The following is a 22,584-nucleotide window of genomic DNA, read 5'->3' on the forward strand; positions in this document are numbered from 1 at the left end:
CTATAGCCTGGGTGATTCTAATCTTTGTAAAGATAGATCATTGCATTTGAAGATCTTTTCAAGCTCCTTCGTCCTTGTTCTGCTGAGTGCAATTCTGTCATATTACTTGAGCATTGGATGCTCTGTTGTTAATAATTCACTGCTGTTGGAAGAAAACCATTTTTCTGTTTTTGACATAATTTGAAAATGTCATTATATGTAAATTTTATGAAGAATGAACCATAAAAGTATCCAAAATGACTTGGAAAGACATCTGGTTCCATCGACTTACATTAAAAGTAAAGTAGGTTTTTTCCTTCTCCTGTAAAGTTACCATTTTGGAGATACGAGGTTTTGTTCAGACAACAGTGAACTGATAAAAGTAGGCAAAAAAAAATTCAAGAAGGGCTTTCATGCTTTCCAGATTTTCTGCTTTGAGTGTTGGATCATCTGCATATTGAATGTTATGGATGTTTTTTCCACCAAACTTCAATCCTTCATCATCTTCCTCCAGTCTTGCTTCTCTCATAGGTTGAACATGTATGGTGATAGTATGCAGTCCTTTTCTAACTCCGATGTGGAAGCAGTCATTTACTCCCGTGACTGTGGGTTGTTGATTAATCTAGAGATTACTCGTTAGAACTTTTAACCTTAGACTAATATGGACACCAGAGCAGTTGTTAAAACCACCAGATGGTTTAATTATATTGTGATTTAAATTTACGGCCATACTCTCAACTACTAACCTTACCCTTTTTTACAGTAGCTATAAAATGCCATTTTGAACAATGTTTTTTTCTTTTATAACTTTGATAGAATATATTTCAATGTAAATGTGTATGATTTACAAAACTTGAAAATCCTGTTTGCTTCATCTTCATAGGTGAGCAAGGAAGCCAACATGTATGAAAGTGTTTAATTGTTATTTTTGCCTGTTTTGTCTTGACACAACCATATTTGTGGAGAGGTGTGACCTGTTTTCACAGCAGAAGGATCTCAATTCTCCGTTTTCACCCCTCACTGCTCACTAGCAGCTCACCACAGAGGCGCATTTCACACATTTCACAAGTCACCAAGGGGCCTGCAGAAAGAGGCTACTACACAGCTTAAACATTCAGCTTATTTTGTAACAGAAAACCAATAGATCGACTTTAATAGAAAGCCTACAATTTAACTGAAAAAGTGACTCTGATAGTTTATGAGGTCATCAAGACATATCCAGTGCTCAAATTCTGCTTCTTTAATTTAGCGCGGGAGCTGTCAGAATAACATTTGCTAAGAGGGCTGAAACATTATTCAACTTCATCAGTATAAAATTGTTGACAAATGTTTCGATTGTCAATTTTCTTCATGCACTTTCAAAGTGAAGACCTCAACCTAGAGTGACTTAACAACTAAACCTGAAGAGGGCATCAATTCACATAATATCAAACCTGTGAATGTCAAGGAGCATTAGACACATACAGCACATCGCTGCTGTCGGAAGAAAACCTCGAATCTCCATTTTTCAGGTTTTGACATCATTCGAAAAATACCTGTTGCCCAAAATGACTTGGAAAGTATTCTGGTTCCAGTGACTTACATTAAAAGTAAAATAGGTATTTTCCTTCTCCTGTAAAGTTGTCATTATAGAGATACAAGGTTTTGTTCTGACAACAGCGATATACAAGCAAGTCTGACTTTCAACAGAATCTCCATGGTTACCTTCAACCACCAGAAAAGAAAACACGCTGCTGTTGATGTTGGTGTCAGTTAAAAATAGCTTTCCCTACATTTCAGTGTTATGACAAACTCAACTCCTCCCTGAGGACGTGCAGTTTTCACTATATGTGATTTGTCAGAATGAGTTAAGGTTACCCTTACAAGCATCACTAAAGCTCATTATATTACATTACTAGCGTTATGTTTTAGAAAGCAGTTCTATCGGTTTCTGTTAATTAGACGTAATTAGACTTTACTTCCCAAACCTTTTTAATTAACTTAAGATACAACTCATCTAGCAAACTGGCATGTCAAATGTTGTTGTTGTAAGTGATGTTTTGGCTGCAGAGCTACACTACTAACCTGTTAACATTTGTATTTATTTTTATATCGCATGTTTTTAGCTTTTACTTTTTACTTGATGTAGCTCAAAATTATGGGCAGCTTAAACAATGTGTCAAGTTCACGTGGTGGTATTTCAGCTCTTTGTGAACAGTGCCTCACTTTGAACATTTGCAAATATTTTGTTGTTACTGCCTTTTAGATTTACAAGCCACATTTAAGCCAATTCATTCATTATTAGTCCATTAATTTACACGAGTAATTAAATATAAAAATATAGTTTTTTAACCCCTTAGACCTTTGTTTTGTGCGTTTACCTCAAGGGGTAGGGTGTCCTGATTTTTGGTGATATAGAGGTTACCCCTCTATCCCGTGTCCAAGCAGAGTGTTATGGAAAAAAAAAAGAAACAACAAAATACAACTTATTTTTCGATGTATTATAGTCCTTTTCTTTTTAACAAGCATAAAAAAATCACTAGTAAAAAATTATTTGCTGATGCCTCGGTTGCTAGCTAGCTAAATGTCCTGTTCCACCTTAAATGGTCAACACAGTTAAATTGTGGTGCCTCAGGGATCAGAACTGCTGCAATATTTAAGGTGGAACAGGAACATTAGAATAAGAAGCCGGTGAATAGCTGACTTCAGATTCATATCACCAAAGAATTAGTGGTGGGTGATGAATAATTATCGTATCCCCCCCCTTTAAAGGCATATGATGCACTGAATTTAACTAAATCCCAGCAGCTAAACTTGCCCTCCTCTGCTGTCACTGCAGATTGGCAGGGTCGCCTACAGAGCAGTAACTCTGTTAGTAGCTGTTAATGAAGCAATGCTCTTTTTATTTGAGGCTCCCATTTTGTAGTTGAAGATTTCAACCACTAGCCCTTGTAACTCAGTTCCAAGGGGCAAGATGACACTCAAAAGTAAGGGATAGGGGTAAAAATATGAAATGGGATTGGGCCCTAGTTGCTAAAAGCAGTCAACAGAAGTCAACAGTCACCCAAATCTTTGTGTGATCTCACGCTAAAGACAAGTAGAATCGGTTATCAATAACTAATATTGATTAAAATAGAACTCATTAAGGTGTCAGACAATGTTGTCATAACTTTTTTAGGAATTAAATTGCAGACAATGTTGTGGGCACCAAAACAAAACATTGTCACAACTTAACTGTGTTTGCAGGGCCGTTAAGAATAAAACCTGATGGTTTTGCTTCCCAGTGGGAATTGGCTTGATGGTTGCCATTAGAGGCCATTAGGAAATGATCAAATGTATGTGGAATTAGTCCCAAAACACCTGATTAAATTATCAGAATCCTTTACACTGTGATATCAACCCATCAGGAAAACACATAACACCATTAGCAACTACTGAAAACCACCAGGAACCAACAGACACTTTTAATGGGTTCTATGATCTTTTTCATCAGGAAGGTACATTAAATGTAACTCTCTAGCCGAATTATGGATGAAAAATGCATTAAGATATGATATCACTAAGCAGCAGCAGCCAAAAGTTACTGTGCTGTTGAGCTGCTTCTGCCATTGTGGTAGAGAGTGCATGTGCACGTGATGTCACTGGGACTGAGAGTGCATGTCTGCAGCCAGACTCTAATGGCATTGCTGGGATTTGGAAAACAGTCTCTGTGCACAAATTTATCCTGGACTGGGCAGAAGGGAAGGCAAACCGCGACATCCACTTCATGTTTCCACTCACTTTTCGTGATCTGAATTTGAAGGGAAATAACTATAGCTAAATTCAACTTCAAGTATTTTCCAGAACTCATAGAATTACAAACTATTAGGTGTGAAGAAGTAAAGACTGTGTTTATCATTGATGGTCTGGACGAGTGCCGACTTCCTCTTGATTTCAAGAACAATGAAGTGTGCTATGACCCTATAAAGAAAACATCTGTGTATGTTCTGCTGACAAGTCTCATTCAGGGTATATACTTCACTCTGCTCTCCTCTGGATAACCTCCCAGCTAGCTGCGCTCAGTCAGATCCTACCTGATTGTGTTGACCAGGTTACAGAGGTCTGAAGATTTAAAGACTCTGAGAAGGAGGAGTACTTCCGGAAGAGGTTCAGTGATCTAGAACTTGCTGATAAAATTGTTGCACACAAAAAGCCTTCATGGAGCCTCCACATTATGTGCCATTTTCCAGTCTTCTGTAGGATATATGCCACAGGTATGGAGAAAATGTTAGATAAACTTTCTTTTCATTCAGATTCAAATGAAGTGCAAGAAGTATCATGGAGTGATTCAGGGTGGTATCGCCATGATGGAATTGGACAAGGAGGTGATCACAAAACTGTGGAAGCAAGCGTTTCTTCAGTTGGAGAAGGGAAATCTGATTTTCTATAAAACAGATCTAATAGAATGCGGAATTGATGTCACCAAAACATCCGAGTACTCTGCAATTTGCACAGAAATCTTCAAAGATTAGTTTGGATTGTACCGGGAGAAAGTCTTCTACTTCATGCACCTTAACATTTAGGAGCATCTCACTGCAGTGTACAGGCAGCTCAAATATGTGAATAGCTACATGAATTTACTCAGTCTAGACTCAGAGATTCAGAGTACTATGCAGATGTCAAATTTGCACAAGAATGCTGTGGACAGAGCATTGCAGAGTGAGAACAGACACTTTGATCTTTTCATTCGCTTTCTTCTTGGATTCTCACTTCAGTCCAGTCAGGTTCTTTTGAGAGGAATACTGTCAAAGGTTTGTGCAGAAGGCTTTGAGGAAACAATGGACTACATTAAGGAGAAGATAAGACAAGAGTCCTCAGGAGAAAAGAAAATTAATCTGTTCCACTGTCTGAGTGAACTGAATTACAACTCTCTGTTGGAAGAAATCCAGAATTTCCTGAGATCAGGCAGGTATTTAGAGAAGCAGCTCAAACCTTACCAGCGCTCTGCTCTGGCCTGTATTCTGCTTACATCAGAGAATGAGACAAATGAATTTGACTTAAAGACGTGTTGCACATCTTCAGAAGGATAGCAGAGACTGTTGCCAGTTATCAGCAGCACAATAACAGCCATGTAAGTTCCAGAAAAATCTTTTTCAAAAAACGTTTTTTCAAGGGTTCTTTAGTAAAGAAAATCATGAACATTGAAGATGATCAAAGGGTTCTTTCAAGCTTGTTACAATAGAAGAATGGTTCTATATAGAACCATCTACAGCACATTTTCTATCAATCTGAAGAACCATTTCATGATGCAAATGGTTCTTTGAGTGTCCATGGCCCTATGTAGAATTCTTTAGTAAGGAATAACTAAGGCTAATAACCCTTGGATAACCATATTTTTAAGTGTAGTATACAATAAACTATGTATGATAGTTTTTTTTCATATGGAGTGATCCCTAGGTGATCTCAAGTGATTTAAATTTTAATTTTATTTCATTTTTTATTTTAATTGAATTCCCACTCTTCCCAGTCTTGCTGGTCTGAACCTCACAGATGAATTATGTGAAACTCAAGCTTCAGTTCTACAATCATCTAACTCACACCTGAAAGAACTGGACCTCAGCTTCAGCTGTCTGGGAGATTTAGGAGTCAAGCTTCTCTGCGCAGGGCTCTCAAATCCACAGTGTAAACTAGAGAAACTGAATCTCAGCAATAACAATCTAGAATATGCAGGGGTGAAGATCCTTTGTGACTGCCTGATGAGACCAGACTGTAAAATTCAGATACTTGAGTTAAAAGTTGTAAATTAAGAGTGAGTCATGTTTAGAAAACTGGAAATATATTTAATTTAGTACAGACTCTATATAGAGACACTTTAGGAAAAATGCCTGATGGTAATTGTGTTTGCAGATTGTCTTACAACAACTTTGCAGATCAATGTTGTGAACCAATAGCCTCAGTTTTTGAGTCTGTGAACTCACACCTAAAAGAGTTGGATATCAGCTGCAAAAAAATCAGAGCCTCTGGAGTGAAGTGGATTTCTGCTGAGTTAATGAGTTCATACTGTAAACTAGAGAAACTTAGGTAAACTTTCTTTCAATAAAGTGATAATTTAGTTAATTGTCTATCAAAAGCAGATTCTCCAATTTCTGCAAGCAAAATTATTGATTTATAGTCACAGTGTAAAAAATACAACATTGCAAGACAAACTATATAAAGATTAACCTAAATTCTACAGGTTGGACAGCTCAGCTGTGACCTCACACATGAATCTTGTGAAGCTATGAGAATTGCTCTGCAGTTTCCCAATTCATCTCTAAGAGAGCTGGATCTCAGCTACACTAAACTGGGAGAGTCAGGAGTGAAACTGCTCTGTGATGGGCTAACACATGCAAACTGCAAACTGGACAAACTTAATCTCAGCGTACCAAAAAAAAGGAGAATATCTGGCCATCTGTTCGTGACCTCAAGCTGACCTCGTGTTTTGTAATAGTTTAAAGCTACAAATCGAATTATGATACAAAATATTTTACTATTTATTCAATAGATTTTTAATTATTTATTCAAATGATGGAACATGTGAAACTCTGGCCTCAGTTTTGCAGTCAGCAAATCCACGCTTGAGAGAGCTGGATCTCAGTAAACTATTACACTGGAGATTTTGGAATGGAACTGCTGTGGTGCTGGACTAAGGAGCCCAAATGGCAAGCTAGAGAAACTGAGGTGACTGTTGTATTAGTTTGAACTTGCTGTCATGATTGGCCCCTCCCTTTTATACATGTGCTTTTGTTTACTTGTCCATGTGCTTTTTGTTTTGATTCTTCCCTGTCCTGCCCCCTTGTTTGTAACCACCTGTATTTGCCACCTGTGTCTTGTCCCTCATCATCCCTGTTGTATTTAAGCCCTGTGTTTTCCCACGTTAGCTTGCTGGTCTTTGTACTTTGTTTGTTTGAAGTGCATTGCTTGAAATATTCTAATGTGGTGTTTTGTTTATTCTGGTTTCCGTTGTTTGCTTCCGTTGTTTACTACTTTTTTTTTTAAATCAACACATCCATAACAATTTATGCAAAAATACTGGTATAAAATTACTGGTATTAAAATATAACAAGTGTCCAGCGTAGGGTTTTCCTTTAGCAGCTGTAGCCAGTCAGCAGCCTGTCCATGTTAACCACCCTCACACACACACACACACACACTAACCCCTGGCCATGTAGGAGGAGAACAGAGTGAAGGACACAGCACCTCCACACTTTTATTCCCCATGGGTTCAGTCCAACACCACATGCATAATATAAATGTGTGGGGGTGAACAGAGTGAAGACCCTGAAAATGGATTATTTTATATGTTCCTTTTTCTTTTGGTAAACATTCAAAATGGGTCCCACAGACCTGAACACCACACAATGGTTAAGCCATCATTTACCATCAAAGTATATCAGGCTGGTTGTTTTTTTCTTCTTTTTTTTGTTTTTTCTGGCATACTGGTTAGTTGGGGTGTCTTTTTTTGTCTTAAACTGGTTTTGTTATTTTGGGCCTTGGGTCTCCTTGGAGTCAAACGTCCTGATAATCTATTTGTCACTTTGACAGTTCACTCTCTACTGCCTTTGAGAAGGCTAAAAAAATTTAAACTACCAATAAATGCATATAAAAAAACACTATCTTTGTATTTTTCTAGTTTCATTCCTTGTTTTTGAGCTGACAGTATTCCCCTTTCTCACTTTAATCAGCCTCACTCGAAGAGGATGTAATAGTCCTGTACGCCCTCAATCCATAAACTTCCATAAACTCTGGGGTGTAGCTAGAGCTTTTAGAATGAGATCATGAGTCTTGGTAAACTAGCCTGACAGCACTGTTTAAGGTAACCTACAACACCTGCATGTATTCATGTGTAAAAAGGAATGAACATGATAAACAATTATAGATAACTATTCTTTGATAGCTAACTCATCATTGCATAGCCTAGTTCATAATTGTACCTTTTTTTACTATTTACTGTAATGTAGCTCACAGAGCAGCACTGCTAAGAGGCCCAGCACACATTCACTCACCTGTTTACTGAGTAAATCACAGCCTTAGCCTACCCCAGCAGAACATGCAAATTATTAAGGGCGTCATCAGACTCTCGTAAGTGACTGGTAACCGCACTGATGGCAGATTTTCACCACAAAGTGTAACTGATGCTTTATTATTGACATCTGACTGATGATGGTTGACTGTCTCACTTTCCATAATTGGGGTGGCCAGAAGGGAGACCATGCTTCATGCTAGGATGGCACTGGCCACCTTTGGCAACCCCTTGGCCACACAAACACACATAAATATTGCTGTGATGTATATGTAAGACATGTCTGAATAGGTTGTTTTTTTGCATCCATCCACACGCCTTAAAAAACACCCCATATATTCTATAAATAAAGTACATAAATCCTAAGAAAGGACGTCAATAGGTGTGAAAACTCACACGCACACACACACACACACACACACACACACATACACACACATCGAAACCACTTATCTTTTTGTTGGAGCCTATCCCAGCTGTCATTGGGCAGAAGGCAGGATACACCCTGGATGGATCAACAGTCCACTGCAGGACAGACAGAAAGAGATATATATTTAGCATGTCCAATTGGCATGGCTACACGTCTTTGGACTGTGGGAGGAAACCTAAACAGACACAGGAAGGACATGAAAACTCCACACAGAAAGGACCCTGGTCACCCATAATCAAACCAAGGCCCTTCTTACTACCCACTGCGTCACTGTGCCACACTGAGTACCATTAGAGTAGTCATAATTTACTTCAAGGTGGTTATTCGCTAGTCCTAACCAGTGTTTGGGGTTCTGTGGCACTGTATATTTTTCATCCAGTTGGTTTCACAATGCAATTGGTTAAAATGCTCTATATTATACACAAGTGCACACCGATCAGCCATTGCATTAAGTATACCTTGTATCGACGCTCTATCCATTTTAAGAAAAGATAAGACAATCCTTTATTCCCACAATGGGGAAATTCTCAGCTACAAACGGAGAGCAAGGCACTCAAGAAAAGAAAAGGAGTAACAAAAAGAAAATTAACAAGCAAGTAATTAACATTAATTAAGTGAGATAAGTAGTGTCGCCACTCTTAAGCCTTGGGCTGGCTTTGTCCAGTCCTTGGAAGCCCCAGGCAGCTGTGTGGGCCTCACTTGTAGTACCCAAGGACCATCCCAGACATCCTAGGGAGTGCTATCAACATGGAAGTTTGCTCTTTGACACCCTTCAGGACTTCAAGAGGCATTTGAAACACAAAATCCCAATACAGTAGGTTCCCTGGCATGCTTTGGGACACCTGACAGGCTTGTCGATACTGAAGGAGAAACCCTGTTGTCTCTGGGGTGCTCTCATGATCACCTGATGACATTGCTGGCAAGGGAAGTGACTGTACCCAGGCCTAATACCTAAATTAAATCAGAACAGAAAGAGTCCCAAACAATTAAAGGAACCAATAAGCATGCCCAATCAATACATATTATATATCTATCTCTCTCTATATATATACACACACACACATATGCATATATATATATATATATATATATATATATATATATATATATATATATATATATATACTCTTTTACTACGAAGCCATGCTGATGTAACATGTGCAGAATGTGGCTTGGCATTGTCTTGCTGAAATAAGCAGGGACATCCCTGAAAAAGACGTTGCTTGGATGGCAGCAGATGTTGCTCCAAAACCTGTATGTACCTTTCAGCATTAATGGTGTCTTCACAGATGCACAAGTTACCCATGCCATGGACACTAACACACCCCCACACCATCAGAGATGCTGGCTTTTGAACTTTGCGCTGATAACAAACCGGACAGTCCTTTTCCTCTTTGGCCCAGAGGACACGACGTCCATGATTTCCAAAAACAATTTGAAATGTGGACTCGTCAGACCACAGGACACTTTTCCACTTTGCGTCAGTCCATCTCAGATGAGCTCGGGCCCAGAGAAGCCGGCAGCGTTTCTGGGTGGTGTTGATATGTGGCTTTCGCTTTGCATGGCAGAGTTTTAACTTATACTTGTAGTTGGAGTGACGAACTGTGTTCACTGACAGTGGTTTTCTGAAGTGTTCCTGAGGCCATGTGGTAATATCCGTTACAGAATGATGTGGGTTTTTAACGCAGTGCTGCCTGGGGGATCGAAGGTCACAGGCATTTAATGTTGGTTTTCTGCCTTGCAGAGATTTCTCCAGATTCTCTGAATCTTTTGATGATATTATGGACTGTAGATGATGAAATCCCTAAATTCCTTGCAGTTGCACGTTGAGAAACGTTGTTCTTAAACTGTTGGACTATTTGCTCATGCAGTTGTTCACAAAGTGGTGAACCTCGCCCGTCCCTGCTCGTGAACGACTGAGCCTTTCAGGGATGCTCCCTTTATACACAATCAGGATACTCACCTGTTTCCAATTAACCTGCTCACCTGTGGAATGTTCCAAACAGGTGTTTTTTGAGCATTCCTCAACTTTCCCAGTCTTTTGTTGCCCCTGTCCCAATTCCCAACTTCTTTGGAACATGTTGCAGGCATCAAATTCAAAATGAGTGAATATTTGCAAAATACAATAAAGTTTATCTGTTTGAACATTAAATATCTTGTCTTTGTAGTTTATTCAATTGAATATAGGTTTAAACGTATTTGCAAATCATCATATTATGTTTTTTTAATTTATGTTTTACACAACGTGTAACATATATATATATATATATATATATATATATATATATATATGTGTGTGTGTGTGTGTGTGTGTGTGTGTGTGTGTGTGTGTGTGTGTGTATGAAAATAAAATGAAAGTTAAGTATAATGCCCAGACACAAACATCTCTGTGTGCACAGAAATTCTGATTTAATGGGAAGTACTGTCAACATTATGACATTTTATATTATTATATTACTTTATTAAAATGACTACCCCACAAAAATGATCTCACAAAGTCAAAAAGTGAGAGGAACATGACAGCTTTGTTATCAGTTCTACTCAATGGTCCAGTTCATCCACATTCAGAGTTTTGTTATTTTTATTTATTGTTCAATAAAAAAAGCACACTGGACTTGATGTGAAGTGTTTGGCGCATTAACACATCATACTTTTTTGCCAGTAAAAATCCACTCAATCTAAAAAAAGCATCTCAGAGCTCAGAACATTCATGCAAAAGGGAAAGTGGAAAAAACTTCATTGAATCTTTATTGAATTATTTTCCCAATGTCTCTGCATTTAAAGCAATAGAAAAATCTCATTGTATTTATTTATTTCGGTCATTCATCGTTTGTTTACAATTATTAGTATGTTGTAATAATTCAGTAAAGTCATGCTTTAAAAGGAAATGGTGAGGAATGTTATATTTGTCTTATTGAAGGCTCTAAACACCGGAACGAAATGTTATGTTCTGTTGAGAAAGCTCGGAGCTTTTTCCATGCGCACCGCGTCTCTGCTTGACGGCCATTCAGCAGCTTTAACTTTAATAGGTACGGAATTAATTCAGTTTATTTTCGATTAATTACAGATGGAGAAGTTTAGTCAACGGGTGCTTTATTATCCGCTAGTAACCGATAAGTTTCAGTGCATTTCAGTGTGTTTTCGCCGTGTGAGGAGGCCACTGTTAGCCAGTGTGCAGGGCTGGTTGTGGCTAAGTTAGCTTAGGTGCTAACTGTGTTCTTTACTCTGTATTTACACCGACTTTAAGGTGAAATTCAAATGAAATACACTCGTGAAATGAAAAGAGAAGAGGAGAGAAGGTCCTGTGGCGAGCAGAGAGTAAAAGAAATTGGATTTGCTGGACTAGTTAGCCCGTTATCTCGTGCTTGCTGCTGTTGACGCTGTCCGTCCGTCTGTCTGTCACTCATTCTGTCTTTCTCTCTGTCCGTCTGTCTGTCTCTCCCTCAGGGCGCTGGACATTATAGCTGCTGGACTTCATTTCAGCCCCTTTAAAGCCATGACGCTTTTCCATTTCGGCAACTGTTTTGCCTTGGCGTATTTCCCGTACTTCATCACATACAAATGCAGCGGCCTGTAAGTGCCTCTTTGAAATATGAATGTATACTTTATCAGATGTGGTTGGTTAGCGTAGTGGTTAACACCTCTGCCTTCTACACTTTAGACTGGGGTTCAAGCCCCACCTGGGCAAACACCCTACCCTATACCAATAAGAGTCCTTGGGCAAGACTCCTAACACCGCCTTGGCCTACCTATGTAAAATGATCAAATTGTAAGTCGCTCTGGATAAGAGCGTCAGCCAAATGCCATAAATGTAAATGTCATAAAGAAATGGGTTCAGTGCTGTAGGTAGTTCTGCCCTGGCGACAAAACTGTCAGCCTTATTTCCACAAAAGACGTTACTTTGAGAGAAATTGCTGCTGCTGTTGTGTGGGAGAGGATCTTAAACATAATCCTCTTATGGTATTCCCATATGCCAAACCATAGGCTGCTCTCCAGGCAGCAGTTTGAGTTACCGTCACCTTCCTGAACAATGCTTGCCTTTTTGTCATAGTCTGAGGTTCTTGATTAACACAGGCATATTTATTAGACATGTCTAGAACACTTTGGAGCGGGGATATACATAAAATCAGAATGTTATTAATATCTGCAGACAGTTACAAATGATCAGCACTGGAAAGATGTTTACATTGGGCCTGTACTTGATGATGTATTCATTGAACTCTTTGTACGGAAGAACTTTTGGGTGACGGTGGGCTACTGTGATAAAATGTGTTATAGTCATCATTTTGCATTTGTAGCCCAATAGAAGTGTGTATATATGTGTGTATGTGTGTGTGTGTGTGTGTGTGTGTGTGTGATGAATATGTACTGGATTTTGACATCACCAGCAATTCCCATATTGGTGAATTTATTTTACATGGGTTAATTTTTTTTTTAGTGTCCCATAACTGCGATATTTAAAAAGGATAATGTTCATTATACCCATAACGTGTGTTTCTGTCCTTCAGATCTGAATACAATGCATTCTGGAGATGTGTTCAAGCTGGGGCCACTTACCTCTTTGTACAGCTTTGCAAGGTAAGTAGTAATCTTACATGCTACGAATGTTGCAAAGCTACAAAGTGTGTCTTGATATTACAATCAGTGTTACTGTTTTGACACTTGATACTGTTTTGACACAGATGCTGTTTCTTGCCACATTTTTTCCCACCTGGGAAGGAGGAGCTGGAGTGTATGACTTTGTTGGGGTAAACTGCCTACATGCATTTCCCGTGCACACTCAGTTAGGCAGTCACCCATGCATGTAGTTAGTGTTATATTATTTAAGTGTACAGTTGACTCCCTGACATCTCAATGTTATGTATTAGTATTAGAGGCAATAGCTTTTGGCTTTGAATCAAGCAAGCCAATTTGTGAGGGAAATTGCAAGAAAATACATATTCTGTTAATTTTCTTACTGCAAATTGAAACTGAAGATGCTAAAAATGTTTACAAAGTGTTTTTATTCTGGCATGGCTTATTCACCACGCCCAAACAAATAACACACGTTCATTTTTGAAAGCTGAATATTTATGTCTCTGTGTTTAATAATGATTGGTCATTTTTCCATTTATTATTTAATCCTTTAGGAATTTATGAAGGCCACAGTGGACATGGCAGATCTGCTAGGTCTTCACCTTGTCATGTCCAGAAATGCTGGGAAGGGAGAATACAAAATAATGGTGGCTGCCATGGGCTGGGCCACAGCTGAGCTGGTTATGTCAAGGTACAACTTGTATGCGACTGCACACATATATATTTTGTCCAAATTACTGTTTTCTCACATTGAAACAATAAGACAAATTAGTGTTACATGACTGCAGCAATAACACTGCTTGTCATGTAGCTGTAGCTGGCAAATAATGTTGGTAGCACTGCGTTGTTAGTATTTAATTACATCATTCAGAACGCCCTGCTGCCAGTTTGGTTCACAGGCTGGAGCTTGGACATGGCTTATCTCCTCACAGTTGCTGCAGCTCCAACCCTACAGGTAGAGCCAGGCAAAATAGATCAGAATGACCGCCAAAAAGATGAAAAGATATGTGGACACTTTAGATACAGTCTCCAGAAAACACTATGGGTAGAAGATTAGCTTGCTCTCTGAAGTTCATATGATATTTATAGATGGATGTTTTGCAAACGTCACACAAAAATTTTGACATCCAGTTTACCTCAGTGAAAGTATTCTTAATCAGTTTTGTTTTATATGAACACATCACTAAACATTTTTTATTTTTATACTGTATTTTATAGTATATAGCTATAGTGAGGGCAGTGAGTGTGGAAGTGGTGTGATGGTTGTTGGGGTTCTGAATGGTATAGTCACCCAGTAAACAAAGCAGAGGGGATAATGGAAAGCTAAACTCCAGAGTGAGGGATATAAAGTCAATGACGGAGTGCCAGAGTTGTTGTATAGATGGACATGTCCATGGAGCATGAAAATAGCTATCAGGAGTGTCTAAAGTGCATAAGAACATATGTCTGCGCCCATTTGTCCCATGTTATACAGTTTATGCTGTGTGATATGTGATCTTTGAATTACTTTATATTGAATCAGCTGGAGATTTCTATTAGATGCCATTGTAAAAGTGTTTTTACAGATTTGAGTCCAGAAGTCAATGCCAGGAGAGATTCAGAGATCTTTTTCCCATTTTAAAGTTGGAAGTACAACAGCATTATCCGAATTAGCAAGAAGTTTATAGAATTTCAAAAGCAGTTTGTTATTAGTTTTTGTTTTATTAATGTCTTTGATTAGTTTGGGTGGGTGAAGATGGTTATTTGTAATATTTATTTTAGACTTCAATACAGATTTGAGTTGAAAATACTGTGAGTGTTGATCTTTCCCGATATTGAATATCTGTACCAAATCTTCAAACGAGATAAGTGTCATCCTTAAAAACATGCAGATGCGTGATCCCTTGCTTTTTTCCATGTAGTGAAGTTTAATGGTGAGTTATTAAGCAGGAAGCTGGGATTGTGCCAAATTGTAGTGTATTTACACGGTCCTAAGGTGGAATTGGTAATGTTGAGCATTTTCCACCAGGCCCTCAGAGTTGTGGATATGACAGCATTGCGGAAACATGCATGCTATTTTATTGTATGATTAATGAATGAATGGAAGGTCTGACACATAAATTTCCTTACAGATATCCTGCTTTATTTCTAACCATGAATTATATATTTTTTCAGGATGTGTCAAGATATGTACATATATATTGCATTTGGCTTGCAAGATAATATATATAAAAATTTGGTGCTACCTTTTTTAGTAATGTAGAAAGTTTAATTCTTGTGTTTTTTTTTTTTCTTTTCTCTAATAAAATTTAGTTATTGCAGAATCTAATGATTTGAACCAGCTAGTGGGTGGTTGAACACAGGTGAATAGGTAATTTATTTTTGGGAGGATTGACATTTTTATAGTTGCTATTCTACCAAGTAATGAAAAAGGTAAGTGCATCCAGCGTTGTAGATCGTCTTCTGTAGTTTTCAGTAGTGGTTTGAAATTAAGTACAAACAACTCTGAGAGTTTGGAGGATATAATGATGCTTAAGTATTTAATGTTGCCAATGGTGAAGGCAGGGAATATGGTTTGGGGTGCACCATTATGACCACCTTTAGAGATTGGCAGAAATGTAGATTTGTTCCAGTTTATTGAAGAGCTAGATATTTTGGAGAATGTATTCATAAGTGTTATTGTCTCTTGTAGGGAGTTACATAGATCCTCTAGGTATAACAATACATCTTCTGCATAGAGGCTTATCTTATGTTTTGTGTAATTATATCTTTGATGTTTCTATTTTGTCTGATCGCTGCTGCTAGTGGTTCTATAAAAATTGAGAATAAAGATGGAGAAAATGAACATCCATTTGCAGTGTGAAGCTCTGGTGAGCCCATTAGTAGTGACTGTAGCCATGGGTGATGTATATAATGTCCTGATCCATTGGAGGAATCATGAATTAAAAACACACAGAAACATAGAACAAGTAATATTTAGTTAGAATTTAGTCGAGAGTGTGAAGGGAAGGAATGCGAGAGAGGTGTAAAGGGGAACTCTAAAGTGCTCATTTGGCGCTTCTGCAACCTGAGTCTCGTTACTTTAGAATAACCGCGGTGTTATAATGGAGTCACGATACAGCTGGTTTACTATGTGAAGTTTGTCCACTACAATGTTTGCTCGTCAACCTTCACCTCTGTGTTGTTTCATTATAGGGACATGTTTTCTTCTTCGATTGTTTATTTCCTTGGGAAACTGATAGTTCATGCGTGTTCCTTTTTGTTCTTTTCCTCTGCTTTTGACTAGTTCTTTATTTAGAAATTTAGAACCATTTTTGCCAACTGTGTTTGCACACTGTGGAATTAGGCCTCCGCATTTAACCCATCCATGTCGTGAAACACCCACATACATGCACACTAGGGGGCAGTGAGCACACTTGCCCGCAGCAGTGGGCAGCCCTATCTACGGCGCCTAGGGAGCAACTGGGGGTTAGATGCCGTGCTCAAGGCCACTTCAGTCATGGACTGTCAGCCAAGGGGATTGAACCTGTAAACTTCCATTTACAGGTCTAACCTCCAGCCAACGACCGCCCCCAGCATGCTTGTAATGTTCAAACTTAGCTATTATTGGTCTTGTGGAGGATTTGTTTTTAGTACTGAGTCTGTGAACACGGTGGAATGTGATTGTGTTCACTGTTTCAGAAGGGAGCTTGAGAGCAGATTGCATGAAGTTTTTTTTTATTTTTCCTTCAGGGTCATCAGCTTTCTCCTCCTCTATTCCAGTGAATGAGGTTATCACGTATGCTGCGACACTGAATATCAAGAACAGTCCCTTTTAGATTCTTGATTTCCTTTAAGATTGTGTCCATTCATCCTGATAGTGATTATATAGTTGAGTGTAGTACGACGTTTTCAATTCTGATTGTGTGTATTTCAGCTTGACTATATTCGAGGCTTTTTCGCAATTCTTGCAACTTGAGTAATGCCAGTTTGCTATTGATAGAATGTAGCAAACTCACCTCGACCGGTGTTGTGGTTAGATCGTCGGTGTTTGTTGCAGAGTCTTTCTTACGTTTCTTGGGGTTCACTAAATCCCCGAATTTGCAAGAATCCACCATCAGATATTCCACGAAACAGTTGTCCAGAAACTGAGGTCCTCCACTTTGAAATTCGAAGAGTTACGGAGTGCTCGTCTTTTTCGAAACGGGGATGTTTAGCTGCACGCGGGATTCTGGGCTTATAGTTCATACATTCCTCTCTACAGTTCTTGGAAGAGCACTGTTCTGTGGGCAGCACAGTAAAGATATAATCAGCCACTGGAGCTGCTGGAGCTGTTGTCCCAAATCACACACTTCAGTACTTTACCTGCTACACTAATAAGCGCACTTCTAATGGTACTGCACTATTTTTAGTGCTAGTGTGCTAGCATAAGTAACACAACAGGAAATCTCAGCCAGTTAGACTTCAACTTTCATTTTTCACTACAGCAACAAATCAAATAATCCGTACATATAGCTTCCACTGTATTACTATAGAGGATCACTCTATATAATTAATACTACTTAAAGCATCTCTGTCTGCTTTTGAACGCTGAAAAACAGGAAAAAAAATATTTTTAATTACAGTCTCAAACACGTCAAGATTTTATTTGTCTGTATTTACTATTGCATAAATTGAGCTGTTGTCATGCTGACTGGATGCAAATAATCCACCTGGAAGTATCTTTGTTTACAAACATTCTGATTTGGACTCTGAACAGTAATTTATTGCTATGTATTTATTTCTAGACTATGGTGTGTAAAATAAAAATCAAGCAGTTTCATTTTATACTGCTCATGGATGTGTTTAACAGAAGGGATGCAATGGTACTGTGGTCTCATACTTGTGGTACATGTTTGTTTATACACCACTGGAATAATATTTTCTGCGTTACTTATCACATTTGGCACTTACTACCTCACAAACTCAGTTTTTGAGGTGAAGGGTACAAGCTGAGACAGGCTAGAATATTAAACATTAGCTGAATAACTTACCAGTAGCTAAACACTGGCTGCCAGAGTCATCAGCATGACTGTGCATTGCTGCACATTGACTTGGAAATATTGCGCTCACCATTGTTGTGTTGGAGCTCAGAGAATGTTTTTTTTTTTTTTTTTTTTAGCTCTCCTCTTCTCCAGCTTGAATTTGCATACAGAGCGCTGATAGGCTTCAGAGAAATTCTGTGGATCTGAATGTCTGCAGTGCAATAAGCAAGTTTTGGAAATTATAGGAAAATGACAGCAATATCATAATATTGTGGTTCAAATGCGGATATTAAGCTGTAGGGGGTGTATTGAACGGTCTGATAATATACCATTATTAAATACCATTGCATCCCTAGTTTACAAGCATTTACATAACAGGTAGTTTGATCATAAAACATACTTAGTATTTACTAATATATATACATAAGTAAATATGGAGAAACCTGAAAGCAACGTTATTATCTAACATGACCGTTAATATTGTTAATTAACAGGTGCATTCCTTTGTGGGTGGGGGCTCGAGGCATCGAGTTTGATTGGAAATACATCCAGATGAGCTTTGACTCCAACATCAGTTTGGTACGTAAAGATGATTTGTTTTGCTTAATTGCCTTTTTGATTAAGCAGCCAGTTGTCTCATAAGAGGACCTAAGTTAATTTCAGCAGTGCCTATTTATTCAGTACTACACTGTATAAAGACCAGTTGTTTCTGTAAGAAATGTCCATCACCTAGAGCAGCCGTTCAAAGAATATCTTGCTTAACAAGTTGTTTGGCTCAAATTATGACCCCATGTGGATCATTAGACCCATTGTAATATATTGTGTCCAACCTCCTGGTTTATTGAAACACACACACACCGATCAGGCACAATATTATGACCACCTCCTTGTTTCAAGTCAAGTTAGGTCAGCTTTGTCAATACTACAATATGTACAGGACATACATATTCAGTGTACTGAAATTGTGTTACTCTCAGTGCCCATGGTGTAACAATAATATTAAATGGACAGTAAACAGGAAACATAAACTGTGCAGATGAGCTGTTGTCTATTACTTTACATCTACAAGGTGGACTGACAAGGTAGGAGTGTCTAATAGAGTGGACAGTGAGTGGACACAATGTTTAAGAACTCCAGCAGCACTGCTGTGTCTGATCCACACACTGAAACACACTAACACAACACCGCCACATCAGTGTCACTACAGTGCTGACAGTGATCTACAACCCGAATAGTACCTGCTCTGTGAGGGTCCATGGGGGGACCTGACCACTGAAAAACAGGGTAAAAGGGGGCTAACAAAGTATGTAGAGAAAGAGATGGACTACAGTCTAGTATACTGTCACACACATCCCCCCAAAAATACACCCACACCCTCCCCTCTCCTGTCCTTCAGCTCCCCTAACCTCAAGCCCTTCCATCCTAACTTCGTCTTCTTGCCTGAATCAAGGACGTGATTCATCTTGTATTTTTATGACAGCTTGTCTACGTAAGGGGTTAATGGGACAAAAGGGTCAAGAACAATTTGTGCTTGCTTACATGAGCACTTCTGGGATGTTTTCCAAAACATACAAAAATTCTGAGTCAATGTCCCTCACCTCCCACGATATCTGGTCAAAGTTCTGACGGAGGTGTGAGTTGAAGCTGACCGGTTCTTCTGCCAGACGTTCCCAGCAAACCCTCACTATATTCATCACTATAGTCAATGACACGACTACAAAGTCAATCATTGAACTGCGGCCTAGGGTGTCATGGTGCCATGTGCACTTATGGACATCCTTGTGTTCAAACATGGTATTCGTGATGGACAAACTGTGGTTTGCACAGAAGTCCAAAAACTGAACACCACTCGGGTTCAGATCAGAGAGCCCGTTCCTCCCAATCACACCCCTCCAGGTCTCACTGTCGTTGCCCACGTGAGCGTTAAAGTCTATAGAGTCTCCAGGAGGAGCACTTTCAAGCACCCTTCCCAAGGACTCTAAGAAGGCTGGGTACTCTGAACTGCTGTTCGGTGCATAAGCACAGACAGCAGTCAGGACCCGTTCCCCAACCCGAAGGCGTAGGGAAGCTACCCTCTTGTCCACCGGAGAAAACCCCAACATCCTGGCACCGAGTCGAGGGGCTATGAGAAAGCCCATACCTGCCTGCCGCCTCTCACCATGGGCAACTCCAGAAAAGAATAAAGTCCAGCCCCTCTCAAGGAGGTTGGACCCAGAGTCCAAGATGTGTGTTGAGGTGGGCCCGACTATATCTAGCCGGTATCTCTCAATCTCAATCTCAATCTATTATGGATGGATGGATAAATAAATAAATATTTATTAAAAAGGATTTTTTTTTTTTTTTTAATTTGGACATAACCCAGAAGTACTGGCATACTAGTGCTACTTTGACCAGAACAACTGGTGAAATAAAGGCATTATAGGCAGGTCTGCGATTGTGCTATAGTTTGTGTGTGATGCTTGAAAGACTGTCTGTGTCTCTGTTTCTACAGGTCCACTACATTGCAATGGCTGCTGTGGTATGGATGTTTACACGATATGACCTTCCAAAAAGCTTCCGCTTGCCTGTCACTGTACTGCTGGGACTTTGTGTGTACAAGGCCTTCCTAATGGAGTGAGTACCTGACCTTTCAATATGATCTTATGCCATATAAATAACATCAACCATAGGTCATTTTAATAAAATCTGTACAGTACAAATCAAATTCTTCATACATCAGTAAGTACTAAGCTTTACCATGCTGTGACAAAAGCAAAAGCTGCTTTTGGAGATGCTAACAGCATCTGCAAGAAAGCAGAAGACAAACCAATCGTGTTTCTGGCGAAAGTTCGCAAATATCAAGAAGAGCACAAATAAAATAATGTTGCATTTTTGCCATTTGAACAATTGAGTTTGGTATGCAAGGTATTGTCACTTATACACATGATCAAACTAATTTACCGTGGCCATATACCATGCTAAAGAAAAAAGTGGAAACCACCCAACTCTATTTTCAGTATACCCTGTAAAAAATGCTTTAGAAGTTTACAGTAATTTACTGGCAGCAGTGCTGTGATGTTTGTTGGCAGTGATGTAGTGTGTTTTCAGCTGTCCTTCCAAAAACTCCTCTTATAATAAGACTCCTCCTCTTATAATACTCACAGTTAGGCTTTAGGCTGTATTCACTGAAGGATTTATATAAAAACTCTAATATACAAAGTAAAAATGTCACATTTATTACAGACTCCAAAAGTCAGTGTTTATGCTACAGCTGTAAAGTTTTAATCTCAGTGTGGAAATGTACACCAGCATTAACTTGGTGCTAACATGAAACTTCGAATCCCATTGAGACAGAATCCCAAGTCTAGCTTTAATTAGCATTATATAGCTGTGGAAATCAGACACAACAAAAAAGGATATTTGCAGTTTTTTTAGTGTGTACTTTAAATTCTGCTATACAGTGACTGTACATGTTGTGCTGGATAAGCTAACATGCTATTCGGTAGACAGATATATAGCATTATCTACCTAGGTTTATGTTTAAAACCTTTTACAACTGGTTAAGTAAAATGTCTTGCATTTACTGTGGTTCACAGATGGTCATGCAATTGCTAGCTCTCAACTTTTATATAATGGTAAATTTTAGTGAAGGCATTGGTCCTTTGCTGCTTAAAGTGCTTGTGGCACCTGTTTTACAGTAAGGCTTATGATACTGTCAGTTTTGATGTATTATTATGATATAATTATACTCAGCCGGTAATGTGATTTCCACAAGATACTGTATAAGGTATCTTGTGTCCTAAACACAGTACATTGTAGAAATTACAGAAATTCTTAAGTCTCAATAATGTTTACCATTTCAACATTTTTCAGTTGCATTTCATTGCATTAACTATACAGTATGTTAGATGGCTGTTGGTCAACTATGTATGAACAATTTACAGTATAATCCAAAACAACATGCGATTGTTGTTTTATTCCTTCTGTCTGTAGATTGTTTGTTCATGTGTTCCTCCTGGGGAGCTGGACGGCTCTGTTGGTGAAGGCGGTGCTCACTGGTGCCATCTCACTCTGTTCTCTCTTCCTCTTCATCACACTGGTTCACAGCAACTGAGGCTTTTCTTATGTTGCTACACATTCAGGTATTTTGGAAGAAAATACCCACAATGCCATATAGGACATTTTGTCTTAACAGAGGGGCCAGCCAGACTGTTAGTACTGTCATTGCGTTTTGTATGTCTATCAAATTAAATTAAAATTGTACAGAAATCTGTTCTTTTCTTCTTTTATTCATTTATTCAGGAATGAGCTGAACAGTTAACATTTTTGTTACTGAAACTTTCTGAATTAGTCACGTTTATGGTCATCTGTGGTCATTAAATTGGAACTGAGCATCTTTGTGACCTGTGTTTAACCATGTTGTTAATTGTAATCTTGTTGGCACATAAGCAATGGCAGACTGTTGGGTTACTGTCAGGCTAAGACAAGTTACAATGCATTGCTTGTTCTATTTTTATTATAACTGAACAAAATTGTAGTTAATGTACTAGTACTATTATTAGTTTCTCAGCATTATCTACTGTGCCCATTTAACCCCACACTAGCAACAATACACATAA

At 38.7% G+C, this 22,584-nt stretch overlaps 1 protein-coding gene across 1 annotated transcript; it reads left to right on the forward strand.

Annotated features, from left to right (window-relative positions):
• Positions 1–11,372: 11,372 nt before the first annotated feature.
• On the forward strand, positions 11,373–22,357 carry tmem147 (transmembrane protein 147). Its single transcript, XM_017708704.2, has 8 exons — positions 11,373–11,458; positions 11,877–12,002; positions 12,938–13,007; positions 13,112–13,177; positions 13,559–13,695; positions 18,481–18,565; positions 20,478–20,599; positions 21,959–22,357. The coding sequence occupies exons 2-8, from the start codon at positions 11,926–11,928 to the stop codon at positions 22,077–22,079; spliced, it is 678 nt and encodes a 225-aa protein (XP_017564193.1). The 5' UTR covers positions 11,373–11,458; positions 11,877–11,925; the 3' UTR covers positions 22,080–22,357.
• The last annotated feature ends 227 nt before the right edge of the window (positions 22,358–22,584 follow it).

The sequence above is a fragment of the Pygocentrus nattereri genome, chromosome 24 (assembly GCF_015220715.1).
Source record: "Pygocentrus nattereri isolate fPygNat1 chromosome 24, fPygNat1.pri, whole genome shotgun sequence".
NCBI classification, from domain to species: Eukaryota; Metazoa; Chordata; class Actinopteri; order Characiformes; family Serrasalmidae; genus Pygocentrus; species Pygocentrus nattereri.